At 38.9% G+C, this 25,819-nt stretch overlaps 1 protein-coding gene across 6 annotated transcripts in view; it reads left to right on the top strand.

Annotated features, from left to right (window-relative positions):
- BUB1B (BUB1 mitotic checkpoint serine/threonine kinase B) overlaps positions 1-21,783 on the top strand; it is a 67,982-nt gene extending 46,199 nt beyond the window's left edge. For 2 of the 6 annotated variants that reach the window (XM_036269621.1, XM_036269646.1), the window contains exons 13-23: positions 1,062-1,122; positions 1,241-1,346; positions 7,662-7,936; positions 9,865-9,998; positions 10,292-10,432; positions 10,764-10,864; positions 13,198-13,347; positions 14,945-15,087; positions 18,603-18,774; positions 19,771-19,877; positions 21,236-21,482. In XM_036269621.1, the coding sequence (XP_036125514.1) occupies positions 1,062-1,122; positions 1,241-1,346; positions 7,662-7,936; positions 9,865-9,998; positions 10,292-10,432; positions 10,764-10,864; positions 13,198-13,347; positions 14,945-15,087; positions 18,603-18,774; positions 19,771-19,877; positions 21,236-21,467 (1,622 nt within the window). In that variant the 3' untranslated portion in view covers positions 21,468-21,482. Of the gene's footprint in view, positions 1-1,061; positions 1,123-1,240; positions 1,347-7,661; positions 7,937-9,864; positions 9,999-10,291; positions 10,433-10,763; positions 10,865-13,197; positions 13,348-14,352; positions 14,412-14,944; positions 15,088-18,602; positions 18,775-19,770; positions 19,878-21,235 lie in introns of those variants that run through there. The other 4 variants (XM_036269627.1, XM_036269636.1, XM_036269656.1 and 1 more) reach the window with 4 other exon arrangements.
- Positions 21,784-25,819: the final 4,036 nt, after the last annotated feature.

A 25,819-nucleotide genomic window follows, 5' to 3' on the forward strand; every position in this document is an offset into this window, starting at 1 on the left:
GACCCATGCACCAAGAGGTCGCCGGTTTGATTCCTGGCCAGGGCACATGCCCAGTTTCTGGGCCTGATCCCCAATCAGGGGCATGCAGGAAGTGACTGATCGATGTTCTCTCTCATCGATGTCTCTCTCTCTCTCTCCCTCTCCCTTCCTCTCTCTCTAAAATCAATAAAGGAAAAAACTTTTTTTTTTAATGTTATGGAATAGCCCTGGCTGGTTTGTCTCAGCGGTTAGAGTGTTGGCCTGCGGTCCAGAGAGACCTGGGTTCAGTTCCCGCTAAGGGCGCATATCTCAGTTGCAGTTTGCCCCTGGCCCTGGTTGGTCGTGCGGGTGGCAGCCACTCAATGTGTCCCTTTCACGTAGATGTTTCTCTCTCTCTCTTCCTCCCCCCCCCCCACTCTATCTGAACAAAAAATGGAAAAATATCCTCGGGTGAGGATAAAAAAAAAAAATACTATGGAATAAAAGTGATTTGAGAGACTTTTTTTTTTTTTTTTTTTAATGTGGTACATGCCCCTAGCGGGAACTGAACCCAGCAAGCACTCTCTGGTCCACAGGCCAACGCTCAACCGCTGAGCCAAACTGGCCAGGGCTTGAGAGATGTTTTAATCAGTCACACTACATGAATCTTAAACTTTCTAAAAGATTTTGGTAAAATGTGAAACTTCTGATTGGATATTTGATGTTCAGAAATGGTTAATTCTATAGGTATTTTCATGTTTTGAGATTATGCTTTTTAAAAAGAACCTCTCTTATAGAAATACATATTGAAATATGTATAGATGAAGTGATATGTCTTGGATTTGCATCAGAATAATCTGGAGTTGGGTTGAGTTTGGGGTGTGGTTGTAGTGGTAGGGAATAGAGATAAGCAAGATCATCCGTCTTTAGATAATTATTATTAAATGATCTTTACTTTTATATGTTTGAGATTATTCATTATCAAAAATAAACAGATTGCCTTTTGCTTTTAAACAGTGAAAAATATGAGTTTATCTATTTGTCTTAAAGAATAGAGCATTTACTCTAAAGAGTATAAATCTAGTCTCTTTTTCTATATATAGGTCCCAGTATACCTTTCTCCATTTTTGATGAATTTCTTCTTTCAGAAAAAAAGAATAGCAGGTTTGAGTTTTTTTGCTTTGTTTTGACACTTAAAAGTTTTCTATTTTTATAAATGAAAGGTTACTGTTACCTCTGTCAACAGAAATAAAGTTGCTAAATGGAATGTGTCTTTTTCCAGTCCTCCTGCAGATCCCTCACGGGTTTTAGTCCAACGAAGACCCCTTGCAGTTCTCAAAACTTCAGACAGCATCATTTCAAATGAGGATATGTCTCCAGATATTTGTGTAAGGAGTATTCCTAAGTTAATATAAATGAACTAGAGGATTGTTCATTCAATTCTCAAAAAAGTTTAGGGTTCAAGTAAAAATTACTAACTTGAAATAAACACATGAGCCCTGGTCTGTGTGGCTCAGTTGGTTGGACATTGTTCTGTGCACCGAAAGGTTGCAAGTTCGATTCCCCATCCGAGCATATGCCCAGATTTGGAGCTCAGTTCCCAGCATGGGGTGTGCAGGAGGCAGCCAATCTATGTTTCGCCTTCTCTCTCCCTTCCACTATCTCTGAAAATCAATGAAAAAATCTTAATTAAGAAAAAAAGCACATGAAAGGATGCTTAACATCATTAGTCATCAGAGAATGCAAATCAAAATCACAGTAAGATACTACTTCACAGACATTAGGGTGGCTATAATGAAAAAGACAGAAAAAGTCCAGCCGGTGTGGCTCAGTAAATTGAGCATCCTCACATGCACCAGGAGGTCACCGGTTTGATTCCCACTTAAGACACATTTCTAGGTTTTGGGGTCAATCCCCAGCAGGAGGCAGACAATCGATGTTGATATTTTTCTCATCAATATTTTTATCTCTCTCTCCCTCTCCCTTCCTCTTATTCTAAAAAAATCAATAAAAACATTTTTAGCCCTGGCCGGTTTGGCTCAGCGGTTAGAGCGTCCGCCTGCGGTCCGGAGAGACCCGGGTTCGGTTCCCGCTAAGGGCATGTACCTTGGTTGCAGTTTGTCCCTGGCCCTGGTTGGTCGTGCGGGTGGCAGCCACTCGATGTGTCCCTTTCACATCGATGTTTCCCTCTCTCTCTTTTCTTCTCTCTCCCTCCCACTCTGTCTGTACAAAAAATGGAAAAATGTCCTCGGATGAGGATTAAAAAAAAAAAAAAACATTTTTAAAAAGATAGAAAATAGCAAGTGTTGGTGACGATGTTGAGAAATTAGAACTCTTATACACTGCTGGTTGGAATGTGAAATGATAGAGCTACGTTGAAAAATAGTTTGGCAGTTTCTCAAAATGTTAAACACAGAGTAACCACATGACCATAAATTCTCTCCTAGGTTCATATTCAAAAGAATTAAAAACATATGTTCACACAAAAAAATTGTACATGAATATTCATAGCATTATGCATAATAGCCAAAAAGTGGGAACAACCCACTGTCCATCAACTGATGCATGGATAAATAAAATGTTGTATATCCGTATGGTGGACTGTTATTCAGGCATAAAAAAGAAAGAGATACTGCCCTGGCCGGTTTGGCTCAGTGGTTAGAGCGTCAACGCCTGCGGTCCAAAGAGACCCAGGTTTGGTTCCCACTAAGGGCGCGTGCCTCAGTTGCAGTTTGTCCCCGGCCCTGGTCGGTCGTGCGGGTGGCAGCCACTCGATGTGTCCCTTTTACATCGATGTTTCTCTCTCTCTCTCTCTCTGTTCCTCTCTCTCCCTCCCACTCTACCTGAGCAAAAAATGGAAAAATGTCCTCGGGTGAGGATAAAAAAAAAGAGATACTGATACATCTTACAATATGGATGAATCTTGAAAACACTTTGCTAAGTGAATGAAGCTAATTACAAAAGACCACGTATTATATGATTCCATTTATGTTAAATGTCCAGAATAGTCAAATCTATAAAAACAGAAACTAGATTAGGGGTTTCTAGGGGATTCAAGGTTAGAGGAGTTAAAGTGACTGCTAAAGGATCCCCGGGCAGGGTTTTGGGGTGGGTGGTGAAAATGTTTGGATTTAGATAGTGATGATAACTGTACAACCTTGTGAATATGCTAAAAATCACTGAAATGTATACTTTAAAAGGTTAAATTTTTTGGTATGTGAATTCTGTCTCAGTTTTTTAAATGGGGTGGGGGAATTCCTGTCTTAAAAGCCTTAAGCACTTTTTATTTTAAACTAACATAGCAAAGAATCTTTGTTCTTTTAATATAAATGCTTTTTGTGGCAACAGAAGAGTTATATGACCAGCCATTTCACTTTAGTAATGTTCTGTTTTAACCACTATGGACTAGTGACATGACCAGTTTATGTGAGGCTTTTTTACTTAGGGTAAAAAGGCCTCATGTAAACATTCAAGTCAAAGTAGATAACCTATAGCCAATAACAAATAAATTGACATTTCATTGAAGTTTTAAGGAAGAAAATCATCCTTCTCTTCAAACCACCATCTGAAAACTTGTCTTGAGTTGGAAGAAAATGGAATATGTTTAATTGGAGATTTGACAGAAGACAAAGAGTGGTTATAATGATTTAAAGCAATGTGTTCTCCATATCCTGGGGAATGAATCACTTGGGGAAACTTTTTTAAACATGCCCCCCCCCCCCCGCATTTACTTCTTTATTGAGGTATATTTTACATCTAGTAGACTACAAATTTAATTGTATAGCTAGTTATTTTTTTTTTTTATCCTCACCTGAGGACATTTTTCCATATTTTGTTCAGATAGAGTGGAAGGGAGAGAGAGAAAGAGAAACATCGATGTAAAAGGGACACATCAAGTGGCTGCCACCCGCACAACCCAACCAGGGCCAGGGACAAACCGCAACCAAGGTACGTACCCTTAGCGGGAACTGAACCCGCGTCTCTCTGGACCGCAGGCCGACGCTCTAACCGCTGAGTCAAACCAGCTGGGGCGCTGTCTGAATATCTGTGCGTTCTCCACCTAGATCAAGATATAGAGAATTTCCAGCAACTCAGAATAGCCTAGGGAGCCATGTATGACTACAGGTGTGCAGGCCCCTTTCTAGATATACTGAATTGGCATTTCCAGGGATAAAGTCCAAGCATGTATTTTTTAAAAATAATTTTTATTGAATTTATAGGAGTGACTGGGGTGACATTGGTTAACAAGCGTGTAATTTTCTTTGTTTTAAACACTTTCCCATATAATTCTGATAGTTCTCTGACTGCTATGAAAAGTTAACAATGTAGAAGAGTAATTAATTATGTACTGTGTTCCTGTGAATACCACCAGAGAACATAATGAATAAATAGATAGGCTGCATTTGGAGGTAGTTCACCTGTTCAGGGATGACTGAATTATTAAAGGAGTCAATCTTAATCTATCTTTTTTACTTTAAACCTTTTACTTGAATTTCATTAATAGATACCCATCAGAATTTCTCCCCCTAAAAAATATATATCTAAAGGGCCATAAGTAGTGTTTGCATAAAATGTATTCTTAGACTGTAGATACCTATTTTACTTCAATCTTATAATTTTTAGACACATTTCTTGTTTTTTCCTAATGTACTTCTCACCTCTACTTATAAATGTCAGAAATTTAAAGTATATGTCAAATTGATAATCTACAAAATTAATATCTAGTATTCACAAGGGTTAAATGAAATTGTCATATGTGTATACTGTAGATAAATGTATAAAGTGGTACAATCTCTCGGAGGGCAGCTAGGGAATATGTATAAAGACGCTTAGTGTTCATAACTTTTTAAAAAGATGTTTTAATTGATTTTTTTTTTTTTTTAGAGAAAGGAAGGGAGAGACAGAAACATCGATGTGAGAAAGAAACATCAATCAGCCTCCTCCTGCACAGCCCCCACTGGCGATTGAGCCCAAAACCTGGGCATGTGCCCTGATCAGGAATCGAACTGGGACCTCTCAGTCCATAGGGTGATGCTCAGTCCACTGGGCCACACCAGCCAGGCTGTTCATAACTTTTTGACCTGATAATTCTACTTTTAGGAATTATTCCTAAGAAATTAAGATATTCCTAAAGATTTAGTTGTATAAGGATATTTAAAATAGTTTTATAATAGTAAAAAATAGGGAATAACCTAAAAAAGTTGGTTGACTTCTGATAGACCCATGGTGTGACCATAGTATTTTTAAAGGATTATTAATAGTACAGAAAATATGCTAAAAATATGAGAAAGAATAATAGATACAACCCTGGCTGATGTGGCTCAGTTTTTTGAGCATTGTCCCGTGCACCAAAAGGTCACTGGTTCAATTTCTGGTCAGGGCACATACCCAGGTTGCAGTTTCGATCCCTGGTTGGGGTGAATACGGGAGGCAACTGTTTGGCGTTCCCCCCGCCCCCTTTTCTTCCTCTTTCTCGAAAAAGGTCAATAAAAACATATTTATGTATTTATTTATTTTTATTAAAAATGTTTTTTCTTTATTGATTTCAGAGAGAGGAGAGAAATAGAAACATCGATGAGCGAGAACATTGACTGGCCACCTCCTGCATGCTCCCCACTGGGGATTGGGCCTACAACCTGGGCACGTGCCCTGACTAGGAATCAAACCAGCGACCTCTTGGTGCATGGGTTGACGCTCAACCACTGAGCCACACCGGCCTGGCAATAAAAACATATTTAAAAATAATAATAATATACATTTGAACTTGAACAACATGGGTTTGAACTACGCAGGGCCACTTATACATGGAATTTTTTTCAATAGACAGTTAGTCCTCCATATCCCCATGTTTTGCATTCCTGGATTCAGCCAAATAATATTTTTCATCTGTAGTTGGGAATCTGTGAATGGGGAGAGCCAAGTGTATGCACTGTTCTATGCCCTTTTACATAAGGGACTTGAGCATCCTGCAGGGGTGGGCTCCTAAAACCTATCCTTTACAACACCAAAGGATGAAGTACTTGTAAGTTAAGTTTTTGGAGAGTCAAAAGTTACCCAGGGATTTTCTGTGCAGGGGGAGGCGAGCGGCTCCCTTAATCCCTGCATTGTTCAAGGGTCAACTGTACTAGCATGTATTTGACTTGCTTTAAAATACCTTTCTTTGCCCTGGCCAGGTAGCTCAGTTGATTAGAGCATCGTCCCAATACGCCAAGGTTGCGGGTTTGATCTAGGTCAGGGCACATACAAGAAACAACCAATGAATTCATAAATAAGTGGAAACACAAATTGGTTTCTCTCTCTCTCTCTTAATCAATAAAAATATCTTTTTTTAATGCATAGAATATGTTTGTTCATGTATTTCACTAGATATGTATATGGCAACAGCAGTTGTTTCTGGGGAGTGGTAATTGAAGAGGAGCTGGGAGGGTGGGTCAAGTTCAGGAGGCAGAGTTTTTCACTATATATCCTTTTAAACTAGTTGACTTTTTATTTTTTATTTATTTATTTTAATATGTCTTTATTGATTTTTAGAGAGGAATGGGGAGAGAGAAACATCCATCGGTTGCCTTCCGTATGCACCCCAACTGGGGATCGAACCCACAACCTGGGCATGTGTTCTAACCGGAATTGAAACAGAAGTCTTGTGGTGCATAGGACAATGCTCAACCAACTGAGCCACACCAGCCAGGGCAAACTAGTTGACTTTTTAAAAACATATATATGGCCCTGGCCGGTGTGGGTCAGTGGTTTGGCTCAGCAGTTAGAGTGTCGGCCTGCGGTCCAGAGAAACCCGGGTTCAGTTCCCGCTGGGGGCACGTACCTCGGTTGCAGTTTGTCCCCGGCCCTGGTTAGGTTCTGCGGGTGGCAACCACTCGATGTGTCCCTTTCACGTCAATGTTTCTCTCTCTCTCTCCTACTCTATTTGAACAAAAAGTGGAAAAATGTCCTCAGGTGAGGATAAAAAAAAAAGAACATATATATATTACTTTTATAGACAAAGGTATACTTTAAATGTTTTTCTTTTTATACTTTCTGTTTTATTTTTTATATTTTTACCATGATTGTGAATTACCTTTAATAAAAATTAAATATTTGATATAGAAGAAGATGACTTAAAAGCTAGGAGGATAGATTATCAGAACATTCTCTAGGCCAAAAGAAGAAAAATGGTACTAGTCCTCTAATTCTTGGATGAAATTGGCTGGGAAAAACTATTGTCCAGTATTTTTTCTTTGTGTGGAGAATCCTCACAAGTGTTTTTTTTTTAACTTTTTTTCTTTGTTAACTAGAGAGAGAGAGAAGGGGAGAGGGAGAGAGAGATGGAAACATCAGTGAGAGAGAACATCTATTGGCCGCCTCCTGCACGCCCCCCACTGGGGATCTGGCCCATAACTTGGGCATGTGCCCTGACCAGGAATCGAACCAGCGGCCTCTTGGTGTATGCGTTGACGCTCAACCACTGAGCCACACTGGCCGGGCAATTTTTGATGAAATATAATTTCCTGTTTTCATGACACAGATTTTTTCTTCAAATGTTATGATGTGCTTTTTAAAATGGTCTTCTTAGAGAGTCTGATGTGTTACCTCTATACCCTGTGTTGAAAATCACTTAGCTAATTGTATGTCTCTTTATGTAAAAAAGATAGGGCATCCATATGCTTATTGAAGTATTTCAGCTAAACTTTACATGGTTTTTATTTCAGGATGAATTTACCGGAATTGAGCCTTTGAGTGAGGATGCTATTATCACAGGTTTCAGGAATGTAACTATTTGTCCTAACCCAGAAGATACTTGTGACTTTGCTAGAGCAGCTCGCTTTGTGTCCACTCCTTTTCATGAGATAATATCCTTGAAGGATCTCCCTTCTGATCCTGAGAGATTGTTGCAAGAAGAGGATCTAGATGTGAAGACCTCTGAGGACCAGCAGACTGCTTGTGGCACTATCTACAATCCACCTCTCAGCATCAAGAAGCTGAGGTGATGGGTGATTATAGTTTGCACAAACCAGATTGTTTAAGTGCTCTCTTATTGTGTGTGCTAATCAGGTGTAGCAGTTAATTATCAAGCTCTTACTACCTGCCAGGTACTGTGCTAAGTGTTTTACATGTCAGTAGGGCTCCCCCAGATAAAGTGTCAATGGAATTTAGTAACTTATTTTTTTATCTTTATTGTTGAAAGTATTACAGATGCCCCCCCCCTTTCATTTTAGTTTTCTAAATATGCTTTTATTGACTTTTTAGAGAGAGGAAGGGAGAGAGAGAAACATCAATTGGCAGCCTCCTGCACGCCCCCTACTGGGGATTGAGCTGGCAACGCAGGCATGTGCCCTGACCCATATCAAACTGGGACCTCTCAGTCCACAGGACAACACTTAATCCATTGAGCTACGTGGGCTGGGCTAGTAATAGATTTAAACACGAGGGTTAGAAAAGTACATTTTGATGGTTATGAGACTAAGAGGCCCAGGAGGATTATGGTGTATACCTGATTGGGAGAGAGGAGGCATTTATTTTTCCTTCAATAAGTTTAAAATAATGGTAGAATAGCTTGACACTAATTTCAATTAGGCAACTAGAGGTGTATTTTTTATTTATTTTTAAATCCTTTTTATTTTTATTTTTTCAAATATGTTTTGATCAGTTTTAGAGAGTGAGAAAAGGAGAGGGAGAGATAGAAACATCAATGAGAGAGAACATCGATTGGCTGCCTCCTGCATGCCCCCAATGGGGATCAGGCCCCCAACCTGGACATATGCCCTGACCAGGAATCTAACTGGCGACCTCTTGGAGCATGGGTCAATGCTCAAACACTGAGCTATATCAGCTGGGCTAAAAATACCTTCTGATAGAGAGGTGGAAATGAACAAAGAATAGGTATGAGGGAATGGCATAGATAGCCAGAGACTAAGCCTTATGATCTATCCATATGTATAAGTCAGCTAATTTCACCATGGCCAGTTTGGCTCAGCGGTTAGAGCATCATCCCACGGACCAAAGAGTCAAAGGTTCAAATTCGGTCAAGCGCATGTACCTCGGTTGCGGTTTGGTCACTGGCCCTGGTCTCTCAATCGATGTTTCTCTCTCCCTCCCTCTCACTCTTTCTAAAGATGAATGGAAAAATATCCTCCGGTAAGGATTAAAAAAAAGCTAATTTCAATAAATGTACTCCAGCTTGAGGAATATTCTTAAATTTGCCAATTTATGCTTTTTTATTTTTTTTAATTTTTTTTTTTATCCTCACCCGAGGACATTTTTCCATTTTTTGTTCAGGTAGAGTGGGAGGGAGAGAGAGGAACAGAGAGAGAGAGAGAAACATCGATGTGAAAGGAACACATCGAGTGGCTGCCACCCGCACAACCGACCAGGGCCGGGGACAAACTGCAACCGAGGTACATGCCCTTAGCGGGAACTGAACCCGGGTCTCTCAGGACCGCAGGCCGACACTCTAACCGCTGAGCCAAACCAGCCAGGGCACCAATTTATGCTTTTAAACTGCATTTTTAAACTTTTTCTCCAACAAATTTTTTATCACATTTGTTAGCATTTGTTAACACCTTGAGTGATGTTGGTGTCTCTTTTTCTTTCTTGACCCTTTCTTATTGCAGAGTAAAAAGTGCAGAGAAAGGATAAACAGGACGAAAGTTAATGCATTAGTCAGTTTTCTCAATAGTTTAGACTAGATATAGAATAGGCATTTACTATAGATTAGGTAAATAAAGCATAGTACTAGGTATTGCTTGTCAACCATGGTAGATAAAGTTACCTAGATTCTGATTATGAGTCTATTTCTGTTTCAGGAAAATAGTGGCCTTTGAGAATGAGACTATTAAATATAAAATAAAATTATAACAGATAAGTGGACATATATTTTCCCTATGAAGATTAACTGATTTGTAATTCTTTTAGCCCAATTATTGAGGACAGCGGTGAGGCCACACACTCCTCTGGCTTCTCTGGATCATCTGCCTCAGTTATAAGCACCTCCTCTATCAAATGTCTTCATATTCCTGAGAAGCTGGAGCTTACTAATGAGGCTATAGGTAAGTACTCATATACCACTGACTTGTAAGTAAACATCTGTATCCATGTCTAATGAGCACTTATTTATTAGCAAACTGAGCTATGTTTTTCTTTTGTAGAAAAGTTCCTGTAAGTTGTTAAATGTCTAGAGTATATTAGTGCTAACTGAACATAATGAAGACCCGGGATAGATGAGTAATGTTAGGTTAGCAGTATTAATCATGTAATCTTGTTTTTCCCTTTCTCTGTTATAATACTCATTTTAGGTTTTTTGGGTGATTTTTTTTTTTTCCAACTTCCCCTCCTTCTCCAGAAAACTCCATTCAGTCACCCTGGTGTTCACAGTATCGCAGACAACTACTAAAATCCCAACCAGAGCTGAGTGCTTCTACGGAGTTTTTTGTAGAAGATAGACCAATGCCTAAGTTGGAAATAGAGAAGGAAATTGAATTAGGTGAGTACCATTGAATGCATGTCCTTTTGTGTATGACAGTGTAAAATAAGTGATTATTTTTGTACTTGAGCTTGATGCTTTTACACAATAAATATTTCTAGATTATAAGAAATAGAATCATAGGAATTGATACATTGATAAGTTCTTTCTTATCCCAGTAATAATAAGAATTCTGTCTTCCCTTCTTTCAGTGTTTAACAAATAATTTTGAAAAGTATTCTAGCTGCTACTAACTAATATAAGGAGCTGTTAGCCCTTAAACCAAGAATTAAAAGCTAGGGGCTTATACATATTCCATTGGTTTTTAAATGGAATAAAACCTTCTCAACAGGTAATGAGGATTATTGCATTAAACAAGAATACCTAACATGTGAAGATTACAAATTATTCTGGGTGACACCAAGAAACTCTGCAGAATTAACCATAATAAAGGTGGGACTGATTCCTTGTCATTACAATTACCTTGTAAATAATGTGGGTTGAAACAGTAACTGTGGCTCCATGTACCCTCAAATCCTTTGAATAGTCTATAAGCTTTTTGTATGAAAGTCACTGGCATTTCAAGAAATTATTCACCATTATATGCCAGGATCAGATATCAAAAATAAGAAGCTATTGTGTAAGTCTCTTAATACGTCCAAACATACTAAGTATTCTATAATTTTATCTTTTTTAGGAAATCTGAAATTTTCTGACCTACTCCAGTATGGACAAGTTACATTCTAGTCTCACACACACAAACACACAGTATTATTTTGAAATGTTTATTCACCACCATCATAGGGTTTCACATTACCTGTTTCTTATATTGGATGCCCAGTTATATTGGATTCCATTTTTTCTTCTTTCTTGGTTTAAGCCCTCATGTTTCAGTAGCTTCCTGAGAAGGGAGGATATACGTTTTTTGAAACCTTGCATTCAGAGAATTTTCTTATTCCACATCTTTACTTGATTGGTAGTTTTTATGTATATTAGAATTCTATGTTTAAAATGCTTTTTCCTTAGAATTTTGAAGATGAGCTCAGTTCTTTTGACTTCTAACTTTGCTTTTAAAGTCTTGCCGTTCTTTGTTTGAGATTTTTTCCTCTCTCTGGATCCTTCTAGGATCTTATTTTTGTCCCCAGTCTTCCAAAATTTCACAATTATATGCTTTCATAAAAGTCTTTTGTTACCCATATGCTAGGCACTCGATGATCATTTCAATCTGGAAACTCCTTCAGTTGTGAGGAATTTTCTTCAGAGAATAAACTTTTCTTCCCCTCAGTTTTCTCTGTTCTCTCATTTCAGAATTCCTTTTATTAGGATATGGGGGTCTCCTGGACAGATCTTTTAAAAATCTTATCTTTTTTCTCCTATTTTCTATTTTATGTCTTTTATCTTTACTTTCTGAAATGTTTTGTCAACTTTATTTTCGTTCTTTTTACTGGCTTTTAAAAAATTTTTTGTTGTGTATTTAATTTGTGAGAGCTCTTTTATTCTCAGAATTTTCTTCTTTGTAGCATTCATTTCAAAGGTGGAATAGTCCTTATTTCTCTGAGTATATTAATGATTCTCTCTTTTTTTTTTTCCTTCTATCTATGAGTCTATCTCTATTTTGCTTGGTAGTTCAGTTTATTAATGATTCTTTAATTTTTTTTTTTTCTCCCAGCATCATCTGTTTCCTTTTGTCTGTTTTGATCTTTCTTATTAGAGGCTTTCTTCAAGTCTTTGGCTCACCATTCATAATGAAGTGTGGGACTATAAAAGCTAATTGAGCCCAGCTGGTATGGCTCAGTGGATTGAGCATTGTCCCATGCACCAAGAGGTCACTGGTTCTATTCCCATTCAGGGCCCAGGTTGCAGGCTCGATTTGCAGAAGGCAGCCGATCAGTGTTTCTCTCTCATTGATTTATATATTTTCTCCTCCCCCCCCCCCTTCCTCCCTCTGAAATAAATAAAAACATATTGCGGGGGGGGGGAAGCTAATTGAAAGTTCTGTGTGTATGGAAGGGACCTTGAGAGCTGTGGGGCTCACTTTAGGATGATCTTGCTTGGCCATTTTACTAGAAAACCCCCAATCTTTAGATCTTTTCTCTTAAACTGATCAGATCCCTCAGAGAAAATGTCTCTAATTTCTTGCCTGGAGCATGTAATCCTGGCTGCTAGCTTTCTGAAAGCAGAGTGGGGAAATTAGTCTGGAGAGCGGAGGGGAAGGAAGGTACATCTTCACATTTGATAGAGAAACACTTTTCTCTTTTCCATATGGTGTTCCTACCCTCAACAGTGCCTGGTGTCCTCTAGTCCAGAGCCCTTCTGTTATACACTCTGTAGGAATAAACTTCTGGTCTTCTGTAATGGGGGAGAAGCAGTTGCTAGGCTGGGTTACAAGAGGAGCAGGGAGAACCTGGGGTCTAACTTCTTCTTTAACAGAGTTCAACCACTTTCCTGTTTTAGCCCTGCCTTCACCCTTGCTTCTATAGCTAATTGGTGCCACCAGTTTTATACAATAGGGAGATGGTTTTGTAACATAAATTTGGTTGTTCTCACCTTTTTCCATTGCTAGAATCAGCTTTCCTTGTGTCTCTTAAGTGGATTGTTATCTCTTATTGTTCCCTTTTTAGTTTCCAGAATTTGTTGCTCCTTTATTATAGATATATGCCTTTTAAAACATCTCTTTACTATTATTTCTTTTGGGGTATTGGAAGGGCTAGAGGGAATGTTTTTAATCTGCCAACAATAACAGTCGATTCTAATTGCTCTTATTTTTAAAATATAATTTCTTACAGGTATCGTCTCAAACTGTCCCATGGGACTTTTATATCAACCTCAAGTTAAAGGAACGTTTAAATGAGGAGTGTGATTATTTGTGCAGCTATTATCAGTATCAAGATGGCTGTATTGTTTGGCACCAGTATACAAACTGCTTCACCCTTCAGGTTTGCAATAACACAAAAACATAATTTCAAGTCCTCAAGTAGATTTGTGCTTCATTTAGCAAAGTAATTTAGTCCAAAATTTTTGTTAATCTTCTAGAAGTAGACCAACTTATTATAAATAAAAAGCATCAATCATTTTCTTTTTCCAAGTTATTTTGACCAAGAACCTTTTAAAACTTACTATGTCAAAGTTCAAACATATACAAAAGTAGACAGTTGTGCAATGGCCCTGTCATCTATGATCATCAGTTTGTGATCCCTCTTATTTTGTTACTATTTTTTTACTTTTTATTTTTTTGTTAATCCTCACCCAAGGATATTTGTTTCCATTGATTTTTAGATAGAGTAGAAGGGAGGCAGGAAGAGGTAGAGAGAGAGAGAAACATCAATGTGAGAGAGACACATAGATTGGTTGCCTCCCGCAAGACCCCAACCAGGGCCAGGGGTCAAACTTACAACCCAGGTACGTGCCCTAGACTGGGAATCGAACCCTTGACCCTTTGGTCCACAGGCAATTGCTCTAACTGCTGAGCCAAATAGGCCAGGACGGTCTCTCTTATTTTAAATTTCTGGTTGGATAATGCCAACTTCCCTGCCATGTCTAGCTTTGATGCTTGGTCTGTCTCTTCAGATTTTGTTTTTGCCTTTTAATATTCCTTGTACTTTTTTATTGATAGCAAGATATGATATAGTGAGTAAAAGGAACTGCTGTAAATAGACCTTTAGTGGTATGGTGATAAGGTGTGAGGGGATTAAGGGGAAGCATTCTATAGTCTGGTGATTTCTATTCGTTTTTAGTGAACTTATTATGCCTTTGGACTGTGAATTTGACAAATGTTTCTCTGTCCTCTCCCCAGAACAGGCTAGCTAGAGAGGGCTGGAGTTGGGGATTTCCCTTCCCCAGGTCAAGTAGGTTCTAGTCAACTAGTCTCCCCCAAGGGAAGGTGCTGTTAAGAACGGAGCACTCTGGACTATCTCAAATGGTTTCTTTTCTCCTCTTGCCAGAAGCACAAGAGGAATTTTTTCCCAGTATTTACTGTGAGAACCCGGTCTATCTCCTACAGGTAAAAGCTCACAAAAATATGAATCTGTGCTTACAGATCCTAGAAGAGCTTTCCACTTGTTAGGACAGATGGTGGCTTCCAAGCTCCTTATGTAAAGAATGGGAACCAGAGGTCAAGAGGTTTATTTTTGCACTCTTGTTTTATCTATACTAAACCCTACTGAATTATTTTTAGAACCCAAACATAATGTGCCATTTTATTCTTTGGAATGTTCTTAGGAAGGTTTTGCTGCATATTTTGATTGTTAATATGAATTCTCTAAAAGGGATGGAATAAGGGTATTTTAAAACTACCATTTATGGAGCACCTTTTATGGGCCAGGTTCATCCTTGATGCTCAGTCCATTATTTCATTAAATCCTCACAAATAATCTTACAGGAGAGCAGTGTTGTTAAAACTGGGACTAAGGCCCAAACTATAAAGGATCCCCCATTCTAGTAGAGAACAACAAGGAAAAGTACAAAGCAGCAGTAAACAAGGTACAGTTACCCTAACTTAAGAAATTGTGAATTTTTTTATCTTTCTATGTCCAGGATCTTTTTCAACACAGTGAATTTATTACCCGTGAAATAACATTGTTGATTGTTTATAACCTTTTGACAATAGTGGAGAAACTACACAAAGCAGAAATAGTCCATGGTGACTTGAGTCCAAGGAGTCTGCTTTTTAGAAACAGGTTGGTCTTTTTCATTCTTTTATGCTTCTGTTAGTTTTTTCTAAAACATGGATAGTTGCCATTTTCTTTTGCCTTTTGATAAGTGCCATATTGATGAACACAGTATGTTAGGAGAATATTTGCTGCCTAAAAGTCAATAATCATTGGGAATAGTTTTAAATAATTCAATGAAAAACACATTTTGGGAAATACATTAATTCAGAAAAAAAGAATTAATCACTCTGAATATTGTGATGATTCCTGTCAAGAAGAAATGTAAAATATGAATATTTGGGGGAATGTAAAGTAGATTGTCTAGTCTTTTTTTGAGTAGGACCAGTACAGATCTAGTGAGTATGCTAGAAAAACTGAGGCACTGCTTAGTTTCAAAGACCAAAGCTTAAATTGGGCCAAACTAAGGTAATTACCAAAAGGAGTGGGTAAAAACCAGAGTACAAATGCAAACTATGCCAAGAAAAGGGGCTTAGTGTTCAAATTAAACTCAGCTTAGCCATCAGGTTCAAGGGGTGAGTGGAGAGCAGGAAATAAGAAATAAAGCCCAAATACTAAGAACTGAGAAAATACAGAACACATTAAAGCATATGCATTTACACAATGGAATACTACTCGGCCATAAAATGAAGAAAATCTTACCTTTTGGGATAGCATGGATGGACCTGGATATTATTATGCTAGGCAAAATAAGCCAATCAGAAAAAGACAAATACCATATAATCTCACTTACATGTGGAATCTAATGAACAAGATAAACAAAATGAAAACAGACTCAGAGAACAGACTAATATCTGTTCATTATCTGTTATCTATCTATCTGTTTATCTATCTATCTATCTATCTATCTATCTATCTATATCTATCTATGACACATAGATACAGACAACAGTGGTGACAGCCAGAGGGAAAGGGGGTTGGGGGTAGGTGGAGGTGGGCAAAGGGGGGAATTGGGGATGAAGAGAGACTTTGCTTGGGGCAGTGGGAGCATGATGCAGTGTGCAGGTGATGTTTTATTGAGTTGTGCATTTGAAACCTCTGTGGTTTTGTAAACCAATGTCACTCCAATAAATTTAATAATAATAAAAATTAACACATTAAGGCATGAACAAGGAAGGCATAGTCCACAATTTTTGTTTTATGGAAAGGACTAGAGGACCAGCACACCCTTGTAGTGATTATTAGTTTCATGGTGTTTGAGTAAAGCAGTCTGGTTTAAAGATGCTTTGTCTGCCCCAATCCTGTGTCTACCCCAACCTTGGATAAGCAGTTAACTTTCTCCAAGGTCATTGATGTGCACTAAAAGCTGCAATCAGTCTTCACATTTTATCTTGATTACTTAATCTGTAATAGAAGACTCAATTCAACTTTAAATTATGGTTGACATGGAAAGTAAAGGAACTCTTAATGTATTTCTGCAAGTATAACCAAAAGAGAACTGGAGCATCTCACCTTCTTTCCTGAGATAGCAGAATCCTAAAATTTTCCATAGGCATAATATAGCATCATTTCTCATCCAGAGCACCACAGGTATTTTGGATGAGATAATACTTTGTGCAGGTCTGTTCCAAGCATTTCAGGATGGTTTATAGCTCTGTCCCCCCATAACTGTCCCCACCCTACCCAATTAAATACAGGTATATTCCCTTAGCTGTTGTGACCACCAGAAGTACCCCCATGTGTTTCCAAATGTGAGAACCCCAGGTATAGTTTTTATTTTTGCCATATTTCACAACACAAAGTTGAGAGGATAGTGCTAGAGTTCTCAGTTCTATAGAAATTTTAAGCAAAGGGATATTCTAAGCCTTTGTGTACCATGTATTTAAATACCCCTTCTTTTTGTCATGACTTAGCAAATTTGGTAGGACATTTCATATACATTCAAAATGAATTAAAAGAACCTTTTGAAATCATTTAATGCAGTTTCTATATATTATTTGTGAAGAAAATAAGATCCAAAAAAGTGAAATGCCTTGCACATTTTATTTATTTATTAAAAACATTTTTTTTCGTTTATTGATTTTAGAGAGAGGGGAAGGGAGAGGGAGAGAGATAGAAACATCCATGAGAGAGAACATCGATTAGCTGTCTCCTGCATGCCCCCCACTGGGGATCAGGCCCACAGCCTGGGCATGTGCCCTGACCAGAAATTGAACCAGCAACTACTTGGTGCATGCATGGGTCATGGCTTGTGCATTTTTTTTTGTTGTTTTTTTTTTATCCTCACCCAAGGATATTTTTTCATTTTTTGTACAGATAGAGTGGAAGGGAGAGAGAGAGAGAAACATCGACGTGAAGGGACACATCGAGTGGCTGCCACCCACACGACCAACCAGGGCCGGGGACAAACTGCAACCGAAGTACGTGCCCTTAGCGGGAACCGAACCCGGGTCTCTCCGGACTGCAGGCCGACGCTCTAACCGCTGAGCCAAACTGGCCAGGGCTGGCTTGTGCATTTTAACAGTGAATGATCAATTAGAGTGAGACCTTCCTGCTTCTTTTTATTAACCTAAGAAATATTTTTTCTACTTCTTCCAAGTTTTAAAAATATCTGTTTTGTGATGGCCAAAACAGTTGCATCATGTGCCAGGGAAAAATGGGAGCAAATATATAAATCAAATTAAAATAGACCATTTTGTACTGTAGAACTATGTGATGGGTTTAGTCAAAGCCTGTATTTAGGATTAGAGGACCTGCCACCAATGTGAATCAGGGATTTGAGGGAACTAACTGAGACAAAGAAACATAAAATAATCCATTCTTTTCTGTCACATAAATAGTTCCTATGTCTCTTTAGATAGTAGCTTTATTGCATGGAATAGATAAAACCAAGGAAAATAAAATCAATTAATAGTGAATTAGTGTTACAAAGTTGTTTTTCTGTTTGTTTTTGTTTTAGGAAATAAGGGTTGAAATAAGAGGATGGCAGAATTTGGTATTAGTTTAATAGAAAACAGGATAGGTTATAATATAGGTAGCACTTTATTTTTTAAAAGGTCCTATATTTTCAGTTAAGCTCTGGAAGGGAGGAATCTGAATGAAAATGGAAACTTGGAAAGCCTAATCTATAATAGTAAACAAGAAAGGCTATGATACCTATAAAAGCTTAATTTCCTCCATATCCTAATTCTCACCAGTGTATAAATCAACACTTTTATGTGTGTTAATATGTACAGTATAAGGCAGAGCCTTAAACTCTACTTCCAGTGCTTGCTTTATATAATATGGAAACTTAATAAATGTTCTCTGGTGGCCATGCACTGTGGTTTAGATATACAATAATACTTTGTGTCATTAAATTACAATCTTGACATTCCTCACTTGTCCACTTGGGTGAATGGACACTGCCATTGCTCTTACAGGTGCATTTTCAAAACTAACCACTGGAGGGAGCTGTTGGCATAGCTAAGACACACCTGCAGTGCCTCTTTTCCTTTTTCTTTTTTTTTTTTTTTTAAGACCAGCAATGACGCTTCTTTCATGGTCTATTTTTAATTATTCCTTTCTCTTAAATCTGGACTTAGAATCTACGATCCCTATGATTGTGATAAGAACAATCAAGCTTTGAATATAGTGGACTTTTCCTACAGTGTCGACATTAGAGCACAGCTGGATGTTTTTTCCCTCAGTGGCTTTCGGACTCTACAGTTCCTGGAAGGACAAAAGATCCAGGCTAACTGTTCTTCTCCCTACCAGGTAAGTGTGAAACAAGCCTGAGCAAATATGAGCAGGGTTTCTTAATCTCTTTCTTTTCTAGATAAGCTATGAAAGCTAGTGTTTACTGATACTGTCTCTCCTGGAATAGATGACCTAGTTTTCACATATCATCAAGTCAAGCAAAATGTACCATTTTTTTGTCACAACACTAAAGAGTATACACATACACGTGCAAACCCATGACTAACTCAGTAACCTAAGTGTCAGGGCGATTTCTACCCTTATCTATGTAGTCCATTTTATAAGTCATTTTCTGTGACCTCTGTAAAATAAGGATAACAGTCTGCTCTCTGTACATCAGAATTGTTGTGAGGATTAAGTCAAATAATGTATATAAAAAGACCATTAGCAGAAATGTAGCGTTTTATACATTATATGCACAATCCTTTCTGACTCTACTCTGGACACATAGCATTTGGTAATTGACTATGTAGCATGAACCTGAACTAGTCATATGGACCACATTTAGATCACAGCTGGGGTCCCTGCAAATTCAGTTGATTTACAAATTTGAATTTGACAGTTTAGATATTTTGTTACCTTTAGTTCTTTAGGATAGTTCCTAGAGTTGGCTCCATTGATTACTTCTTTGGGAAGTTCTCCCTTTACTGTAATGGTAAGGAACAGTCTACTAAAATATATATCATAAAATAAATTTAATCACTATAGTATCTTTCAATTTCCTACATAAATAAAGTGCTGTGAGCCCTGGCCAGTGTGGGTCAGTTGATGGGAGTGTCATCCTATATACCAAAAGGTTACAGGTCTGATCCCCAGTCGGGGTGGATGTGGGAGGCAACTAATCGATATTTCTCACATTCGGTGTTTTTTTTCTCTCTCTCTTTCTTTCTTTTTCCCTCCCTCCCTCCCTCCCTCCCTTTCTCTCTCTAAAAATAAATTGAAAAATTAAATAAATAAATTGCCATGATAGTAGCAGAGAATAATTTTAGCTGATGGTGCTTTTTGTGATTTCAGGTAGATCTGTTTGGTATAGCAGATTTAGTACATTTACTATTGTTCAAGGAACACCTACAGGTCTTCTGGGATGGGTCCCTCTGGAAACTTAGCCAAAATATTTCTGAGTAAGTATTGGTGATTTCAGAGTCTTTGCCTGCTCAAATAATTTTCTCTTTCCCTTGGGTGCTCTCTCTGCTTTGGCAGCCTTGTTTTCTTTGTCTCATGCCATGATTCCATTCATTTCAACCAGTTTTTGTTAAGAGTGTCAGTGGAGCACCTAGTGCAGGACAAAGGAGTTGGCAATTAAAAATAAACTATTCCGACTTCAGGACATCATTCTGGACCTGGATGTGTCTCATACAGACTACAGTTGTATTGAAGCCTCTCAATTTAGAAGTGTTCATAGAAACATTTCATGAGAATAATTTCTAACCAATTGGTGTTAGTGTTATACCCCTTTTTAATAGTTGTTGTTAGCAAAGTTAATAAGCATCTCTTGAAGAAAGTTAAATTTCTAAATTACATACTAATTGTAGGCCATTATTTACTTAATTAATGGGTGGAACCAAAGCAGGGAACAATCTCCTTGGTGAAGAAGTAAATACTCTCTTAATAAGAGCTGCTGGTCTCAGAACTTTAGTACTCCCTCAAGCCTGCTCATTAAACTTATTATATATCCCATGTTCCACTTTAGTTTACCAGAGCTAATAACTTCCCAGAATAAGTTTACCAGTCTATCACTGATCTATTCTTTGGTTTTTAAAAAATCATTGTTGAAGATATAACACCTCCTCTCCTTCATTCCCCTCTCCGAGCAATTAAATTGTATTTTTTTTCTTTTAAGTAATTCAGAATTTGGCCAGTCTTATTTGTCTCTAACATGTTCTCTAAAAATAGGCTTGAAATATGCTGTAAGACACATAGGATAGATTCAGGTTTCTCTGGTTGTTTATGATCCTAGGTGGATCTAACACAAACAGCAACAGGTGGGATCATTTGGGGTTTCCAGATAGCTCTGCCTTATACAATAATGGAAGCGTCTTTGATTAAAAATAAACTATAAACCTCATAGACTTAAGCAGTAGTTTAGGATTCTCTGAAAACTGTGAAGGTAATAAGCCACTCAGTGGGGAGAGAGGTGCTGTAGTCTTTCTGATGACCTAGACCTAGGAAAGTTAGAGTGTAGGGGACAAAATCCATGTTTCTTCTATTTGTAGAGGAGAAGTACTGCATCTTAGTACACAGAGGAAGTTTATAGATGTAGATGAGGGACTTTTATTCCTTTATGTGCATTATGCTATGGCTTTTCCCACTGTGATAGTCTTTTTTAGGTTTCACCTTGGACTTTCAAAGGATACTTGAATGATCTCTAATCCTAGAGTTCTAGGCATTACCTTAATAAATGTGCCACTAAGTGAAACACAGAAAGAATTTTAACTTTTGTATGCCTAATCTTGATGGGAATGGTTTTATATATTTTTAGGCTAAAAGATGGTGAATTGTGGAATAAGTTCTTTGTGCGGATTCTGAATGCCAGTGATGAGTCCACAGTGTCTGTTCTGAGGGAACTTGCTGCAGAAATAAATGGAGTGTTTGACACCACATCCCAAAGTCAGCTGAGCAAAGCTTTATGGAAGGTAGGGAAGTTCATTGGTCCCGGGGCTTTGCTCTTCCAGCAAGATAGGCAATCAAGTCTCTCTCAGATTCCTGCCTAAAACCACTGTTGTAGAGCACTGGGCCTGTATATGCTGTAATCCACTTTAGGACACATTTAGATACACTACCAATACTTTTTTACTTTTTGGTAACGGCATACTTCTAGGTAACTGCCTTTTTTTTTTTTACACAGCAATGTACCTACTCATGTTCTTGTCTAACTTTAACAAAAACTGTTTTATTCTAAATGGACTCCATGTGAATGGGTGCTGTGTTGTCATTTAATGCATTTGTCTGTACTTTTTTATTTTGTAATTTGTGATATGTGCCCTTGTGACCACTATGTATTTTATAAATAATAAAATAGTATTTGTTGAATTTGTGCTTGTAACATTCTCATCTACTTTTTGTCAACTAAGGTAATAAGTGGCTTGCATTTCTAGACAGGAGCTATTTTACCATGGAAATTTATATATCCTAGATTTGGAACTATTACGATAGGATTTTAACAAGACAGAGTAGCCAACCATTCCTTTAGGTGTTCCTGACCTTTCACTAAGTTGTCTACATTGAAAAGTAGATAAAATGATTTACACAAGTTCAAATTTTCTTTTTTTATCGTCACCTGAGGACATTTTTGCATTTATCTTCAGATAGAGTGGGAGGGAGAGAGGGAGGAAGAGAGAGAGAGAGCAACATCAATATGCGAGAGACATATTGAGTGGCTGCCACCCACACAACCCCAACTGGGGCCGGGAACAAACTGCAACCAAGGCACGTGCCCTTAGCGGGAACCGAACCCAGGCCTCTTTGGTCCACAGGCCGATGCTCTTACCACTAAGCCAGACTGGCCAGGGCAAGGCCAAATTTTTTTAAACTTCAAGTGGCAAGGATATATATGTTTTCAATATATTTTAATGTTTTTATTTCTATATAGTTTTCTGTCTACCGATCCCGTTGGTCTATTTGTATAATCCAGTGGTGGTGTTGCCACTGGGTCTCTTGATTATAACAGTGGCTATTAGAAAGGAAAAGAAAAGGTTTTGAATGGGGTTTAGCAACCCTTTAGAAATGGAATAGTCACCCTGGCCGGTTTGGCTCAGCGGTTAGAGCGTCCGCCTGCGGTCCGGAGAGGCCCGGGTTCGGTTCCTGCTAAGGGCATGTACCTCGGTTGCAGCTTGTCCCCGGCCCTGGTTGGTCGTGTGGGTGGCAGCCACTCCATGTGTCCCTTTCACATCGATATTTCCCTCTCTCTCTCTTCCTCTCTCTCCCTCCCACTCTGTCTGTACAAAAAATGGAAAAATGTCCTTGGATGAGGATTAAAAAAAAAAAAAAGAAATGGAATAGTCATCATTCTGTTATGTACTGAATGACTTGGTGGAGGCTTGAGGGATAGATAGGATTTTGTTGTTTTGAAGATTTGAAAAGGCAGAAGGTCAGAATAAAAAAATAACTTTGAAGTATGGACTAACTGAGATGGGAATGGTCTAGATGAAGTACTGGGCCCCCAAGCAGAAGCAGGAACTGTACCTGGCCTTGGGGATACGGAAGAAAATTGGTATAAAAGGGTATTGAAAATTATCTATTTTATATCTAAATATCAAAATTACCAAATATGACTCCATGCCGGTGCCTGATTTTTTTTTTTTTTTTTTTGGTAAGCTCTAGTTGTCACTGTTAATGCTTTAAGATTGCTGGAAAGTAGAAAATTCTAAATATATCTCAACTAAAAATATTTCAGCATATATAGTTGAAGCACTGAAACATGACTTGGATCTGAAAGTTAGAAATTCTTGCTCTTAACCAAAATACAACTCATCTAACATGTTCATTCATGTTTGCTTCTCATACAACTGATGATGTAAAATTACATCTCTATCTTTTATGTAACAGCCCTTCACCCCCTCTGCTCTCCTCATTTTTCAGTGTACTGCTTTGATACAGTCGTTACACTTAGGCTGGACAATAAATTTAGACTCTTTCTTAACATAAGCTTAGCTACCATCTAGTGAATTCTTCAGCAACCTTGACAGCAAGGCTGACAAACCTGACAAACCACTTCTCTGTGAAGAAAGCTTTATTTCTGAAAGTCTGCTCTGAGGAAAGGGAGGACAATCTGAGGAAGCTACCTATTCAAGAACTTGAAGCTGTTGGCCACCTCTCCCTTCATTTCCCATCCCCTCCAATTCCATCCTTCTTTGTAGAAGAGAGAAAACAGTGCCTAACCCGTTAGTGCCTATGATGTCCTAGTTTTCTCTTTGCCTAAGCATAAAACCACGAAGCGGGCACATTTTCATTTCTCTTATATTTTATGCTTGTTTGTCTTGGGAGAAAGAAGCCTCTGATTTTTGGCAGAAGGTTCAAGTGATTGTTTTTGGGTTTTTTTTTATCCTCACCCGAGGACATTTTTTCTATTTTTTGTTCAGATAGAGTGTGGGAGGGAGAGAGAGAGAGAGAGAAACATTGACGTGAAAGGGACACGTCGAGTGGTTGCCACCCGCACGACCAACCAGGGCCGGGGACAAACTGCAACCGAGGTACACGCCCTTAGCGGGAACCGAACCCGGGTCTCTCAGGACCGCAGGCCGACACTCTAACCACTGAGCCAAACCGGCCAGGGCGGTTCAAATGATTCTTATTTCTTTTCTCACTAAAGCAAGGACAGCATATGATGGAGCTGGAAGAAAGGAAACACACACACACACTGCTGAAAAGACAGGATTTTCACTTTTGTTTCAAAAGAGACCATGGAATCCAGAGTGCCCTGCCATTCACAAAGTGTGTGTCCACTCATCTCTTAGCACTGCAGCGGTCTGTGTCCTCCCGTGACGGCTGTGTGAGAGACCTTCTGCAGAGGGCTCTAACTGGTGCCAAACCTGAATCTGGAAATAAGAAGTTTTCTGTGTCACAGAAGGACTTTAGACTGTTGGTTGAGCTATTATCTCAAGGTAGATAAGAAAGCCTTGCAGAGGGTTAGCACCAGGCTCTTTGAAATGAATCTTATTGTGTTCAGGCTAACGTTTTTAAGCAAAGACAGTGAAGAAGGGCTTTTCTATTGCATTGGAAGAAGAGAAATTATTTATCCAACTGCACCAACCCTTTCTAACATGTTAAGATTTGCTTCCAATCTGGCTCCTAAAATTAAGACTTGTGAGGAAGATACATTAAAAAAAATTGTTTTAATATGACAAACTTCTACCTTAATGAGGTTCGTGGTTCCACCAAAGACATGGGAAGCCATGAATAGACTAGGATAAAGGTGGCATTTCATATCAGGGTTTGAACTCTGTCATCAGTCCGCCTCCAGGTCCTGCAGCACCTTTGCACTAGTTAGAGAAAGGCACTCTGGTAGACTCGACCTCTCTGTGCACCATCGCTCAACATTGCAGCGCCTGTGCAGCTGGTGCCTGTGGCCTCTGCCTGTCTTACTGCTTATCCACAAAACAAGTTTAGATAGATCAGAAAGGTTTCAAGCCCTGAGTAGTTTGGTTCAGTGGTTACAGCATCGGCTGGCGGACCAGAGAGGCCCGGGTTCAGTTTCCACTAAGGGCACGTACCTCAGTTGCAGTTTGTCCCCGCTCCAGTTGGAGTTGTGTGGGTGGCGGCGACTCGATGTGTCTCACTCACATCGATGTCTCCCCCCCCCCGCCGCCCTATCTGAAGATAAATGCAAAAATTGTCCTCAGGTGAGGATAAAAAAAAAATGTTTTAATATAAAATACTAGGTGACTTTGTAAATTTTTTTCTGTGTGACATAAGACCAAGATATAAACAAGAAGATTGCTGCGTTACTATAGTAGATAAACAAAATCTAACATGGCCACCTATCTCTCCCCTCAGGAAGAAACCCCCAAAAACCATAAACTCAAAGCAGGAAAAATTACTTACAAACACATACTTGCATTATCTATCACTTGGATTGTCTCAGTACTCATAACTGTCCCTACACCCCTCCAGTTATAGCCCTGGCCAGTTTGGCTCAGTGGTTAGAGCATTGGCCTGCGGTCCAGAGAGACCCCGGTTCAGTTCCCGCTAAGGGCACGTACTTCGGTTGCAGTTTGTCCCCAGCCCTGGTTGGTTGTGCAGGTGGCAGCCACTCAATGTGTCCCTTTCACGTCGATGTTTCTCTCTCTCTCTTCCTCTCTCTCCCTCCCACTCTATCTGTACAAAAAATGGAAAATGTCCTCGGGTGAGGATAAAACAAACAAACAAACAAGCAAAAAAATGTGTACTTTATTGCCCTGGCCTGTTTGGCTTAGTGGTTAGAGCATTGGCCCGAGGACTAATGAGTCGTGAGTTCGATTCCAGTCAAGGGCACTTACCTTGGTTGCGGTTCAACCCGGGAGGCAACTAGTCAGTGTGTCTCTTTCATGTCTATGTTTCTCTCTCTCTCTCCCCCTTCCTCCCACTT

This window comes from Molossus molossus, unplaced genomic scaffold (assembly GCF_014108415.1).
Source record: "Molossus molossus isolate mMolMol1 unplaced genomic scaffold, mMolMol1.p scaffold_m16_p_1, whole genome shotgun sequence".
NCBI lineage: Eukaryota > Metazoa > Chordata > Mammalia > Chiroptera > Molossidae > Molossus > Molossus molossus.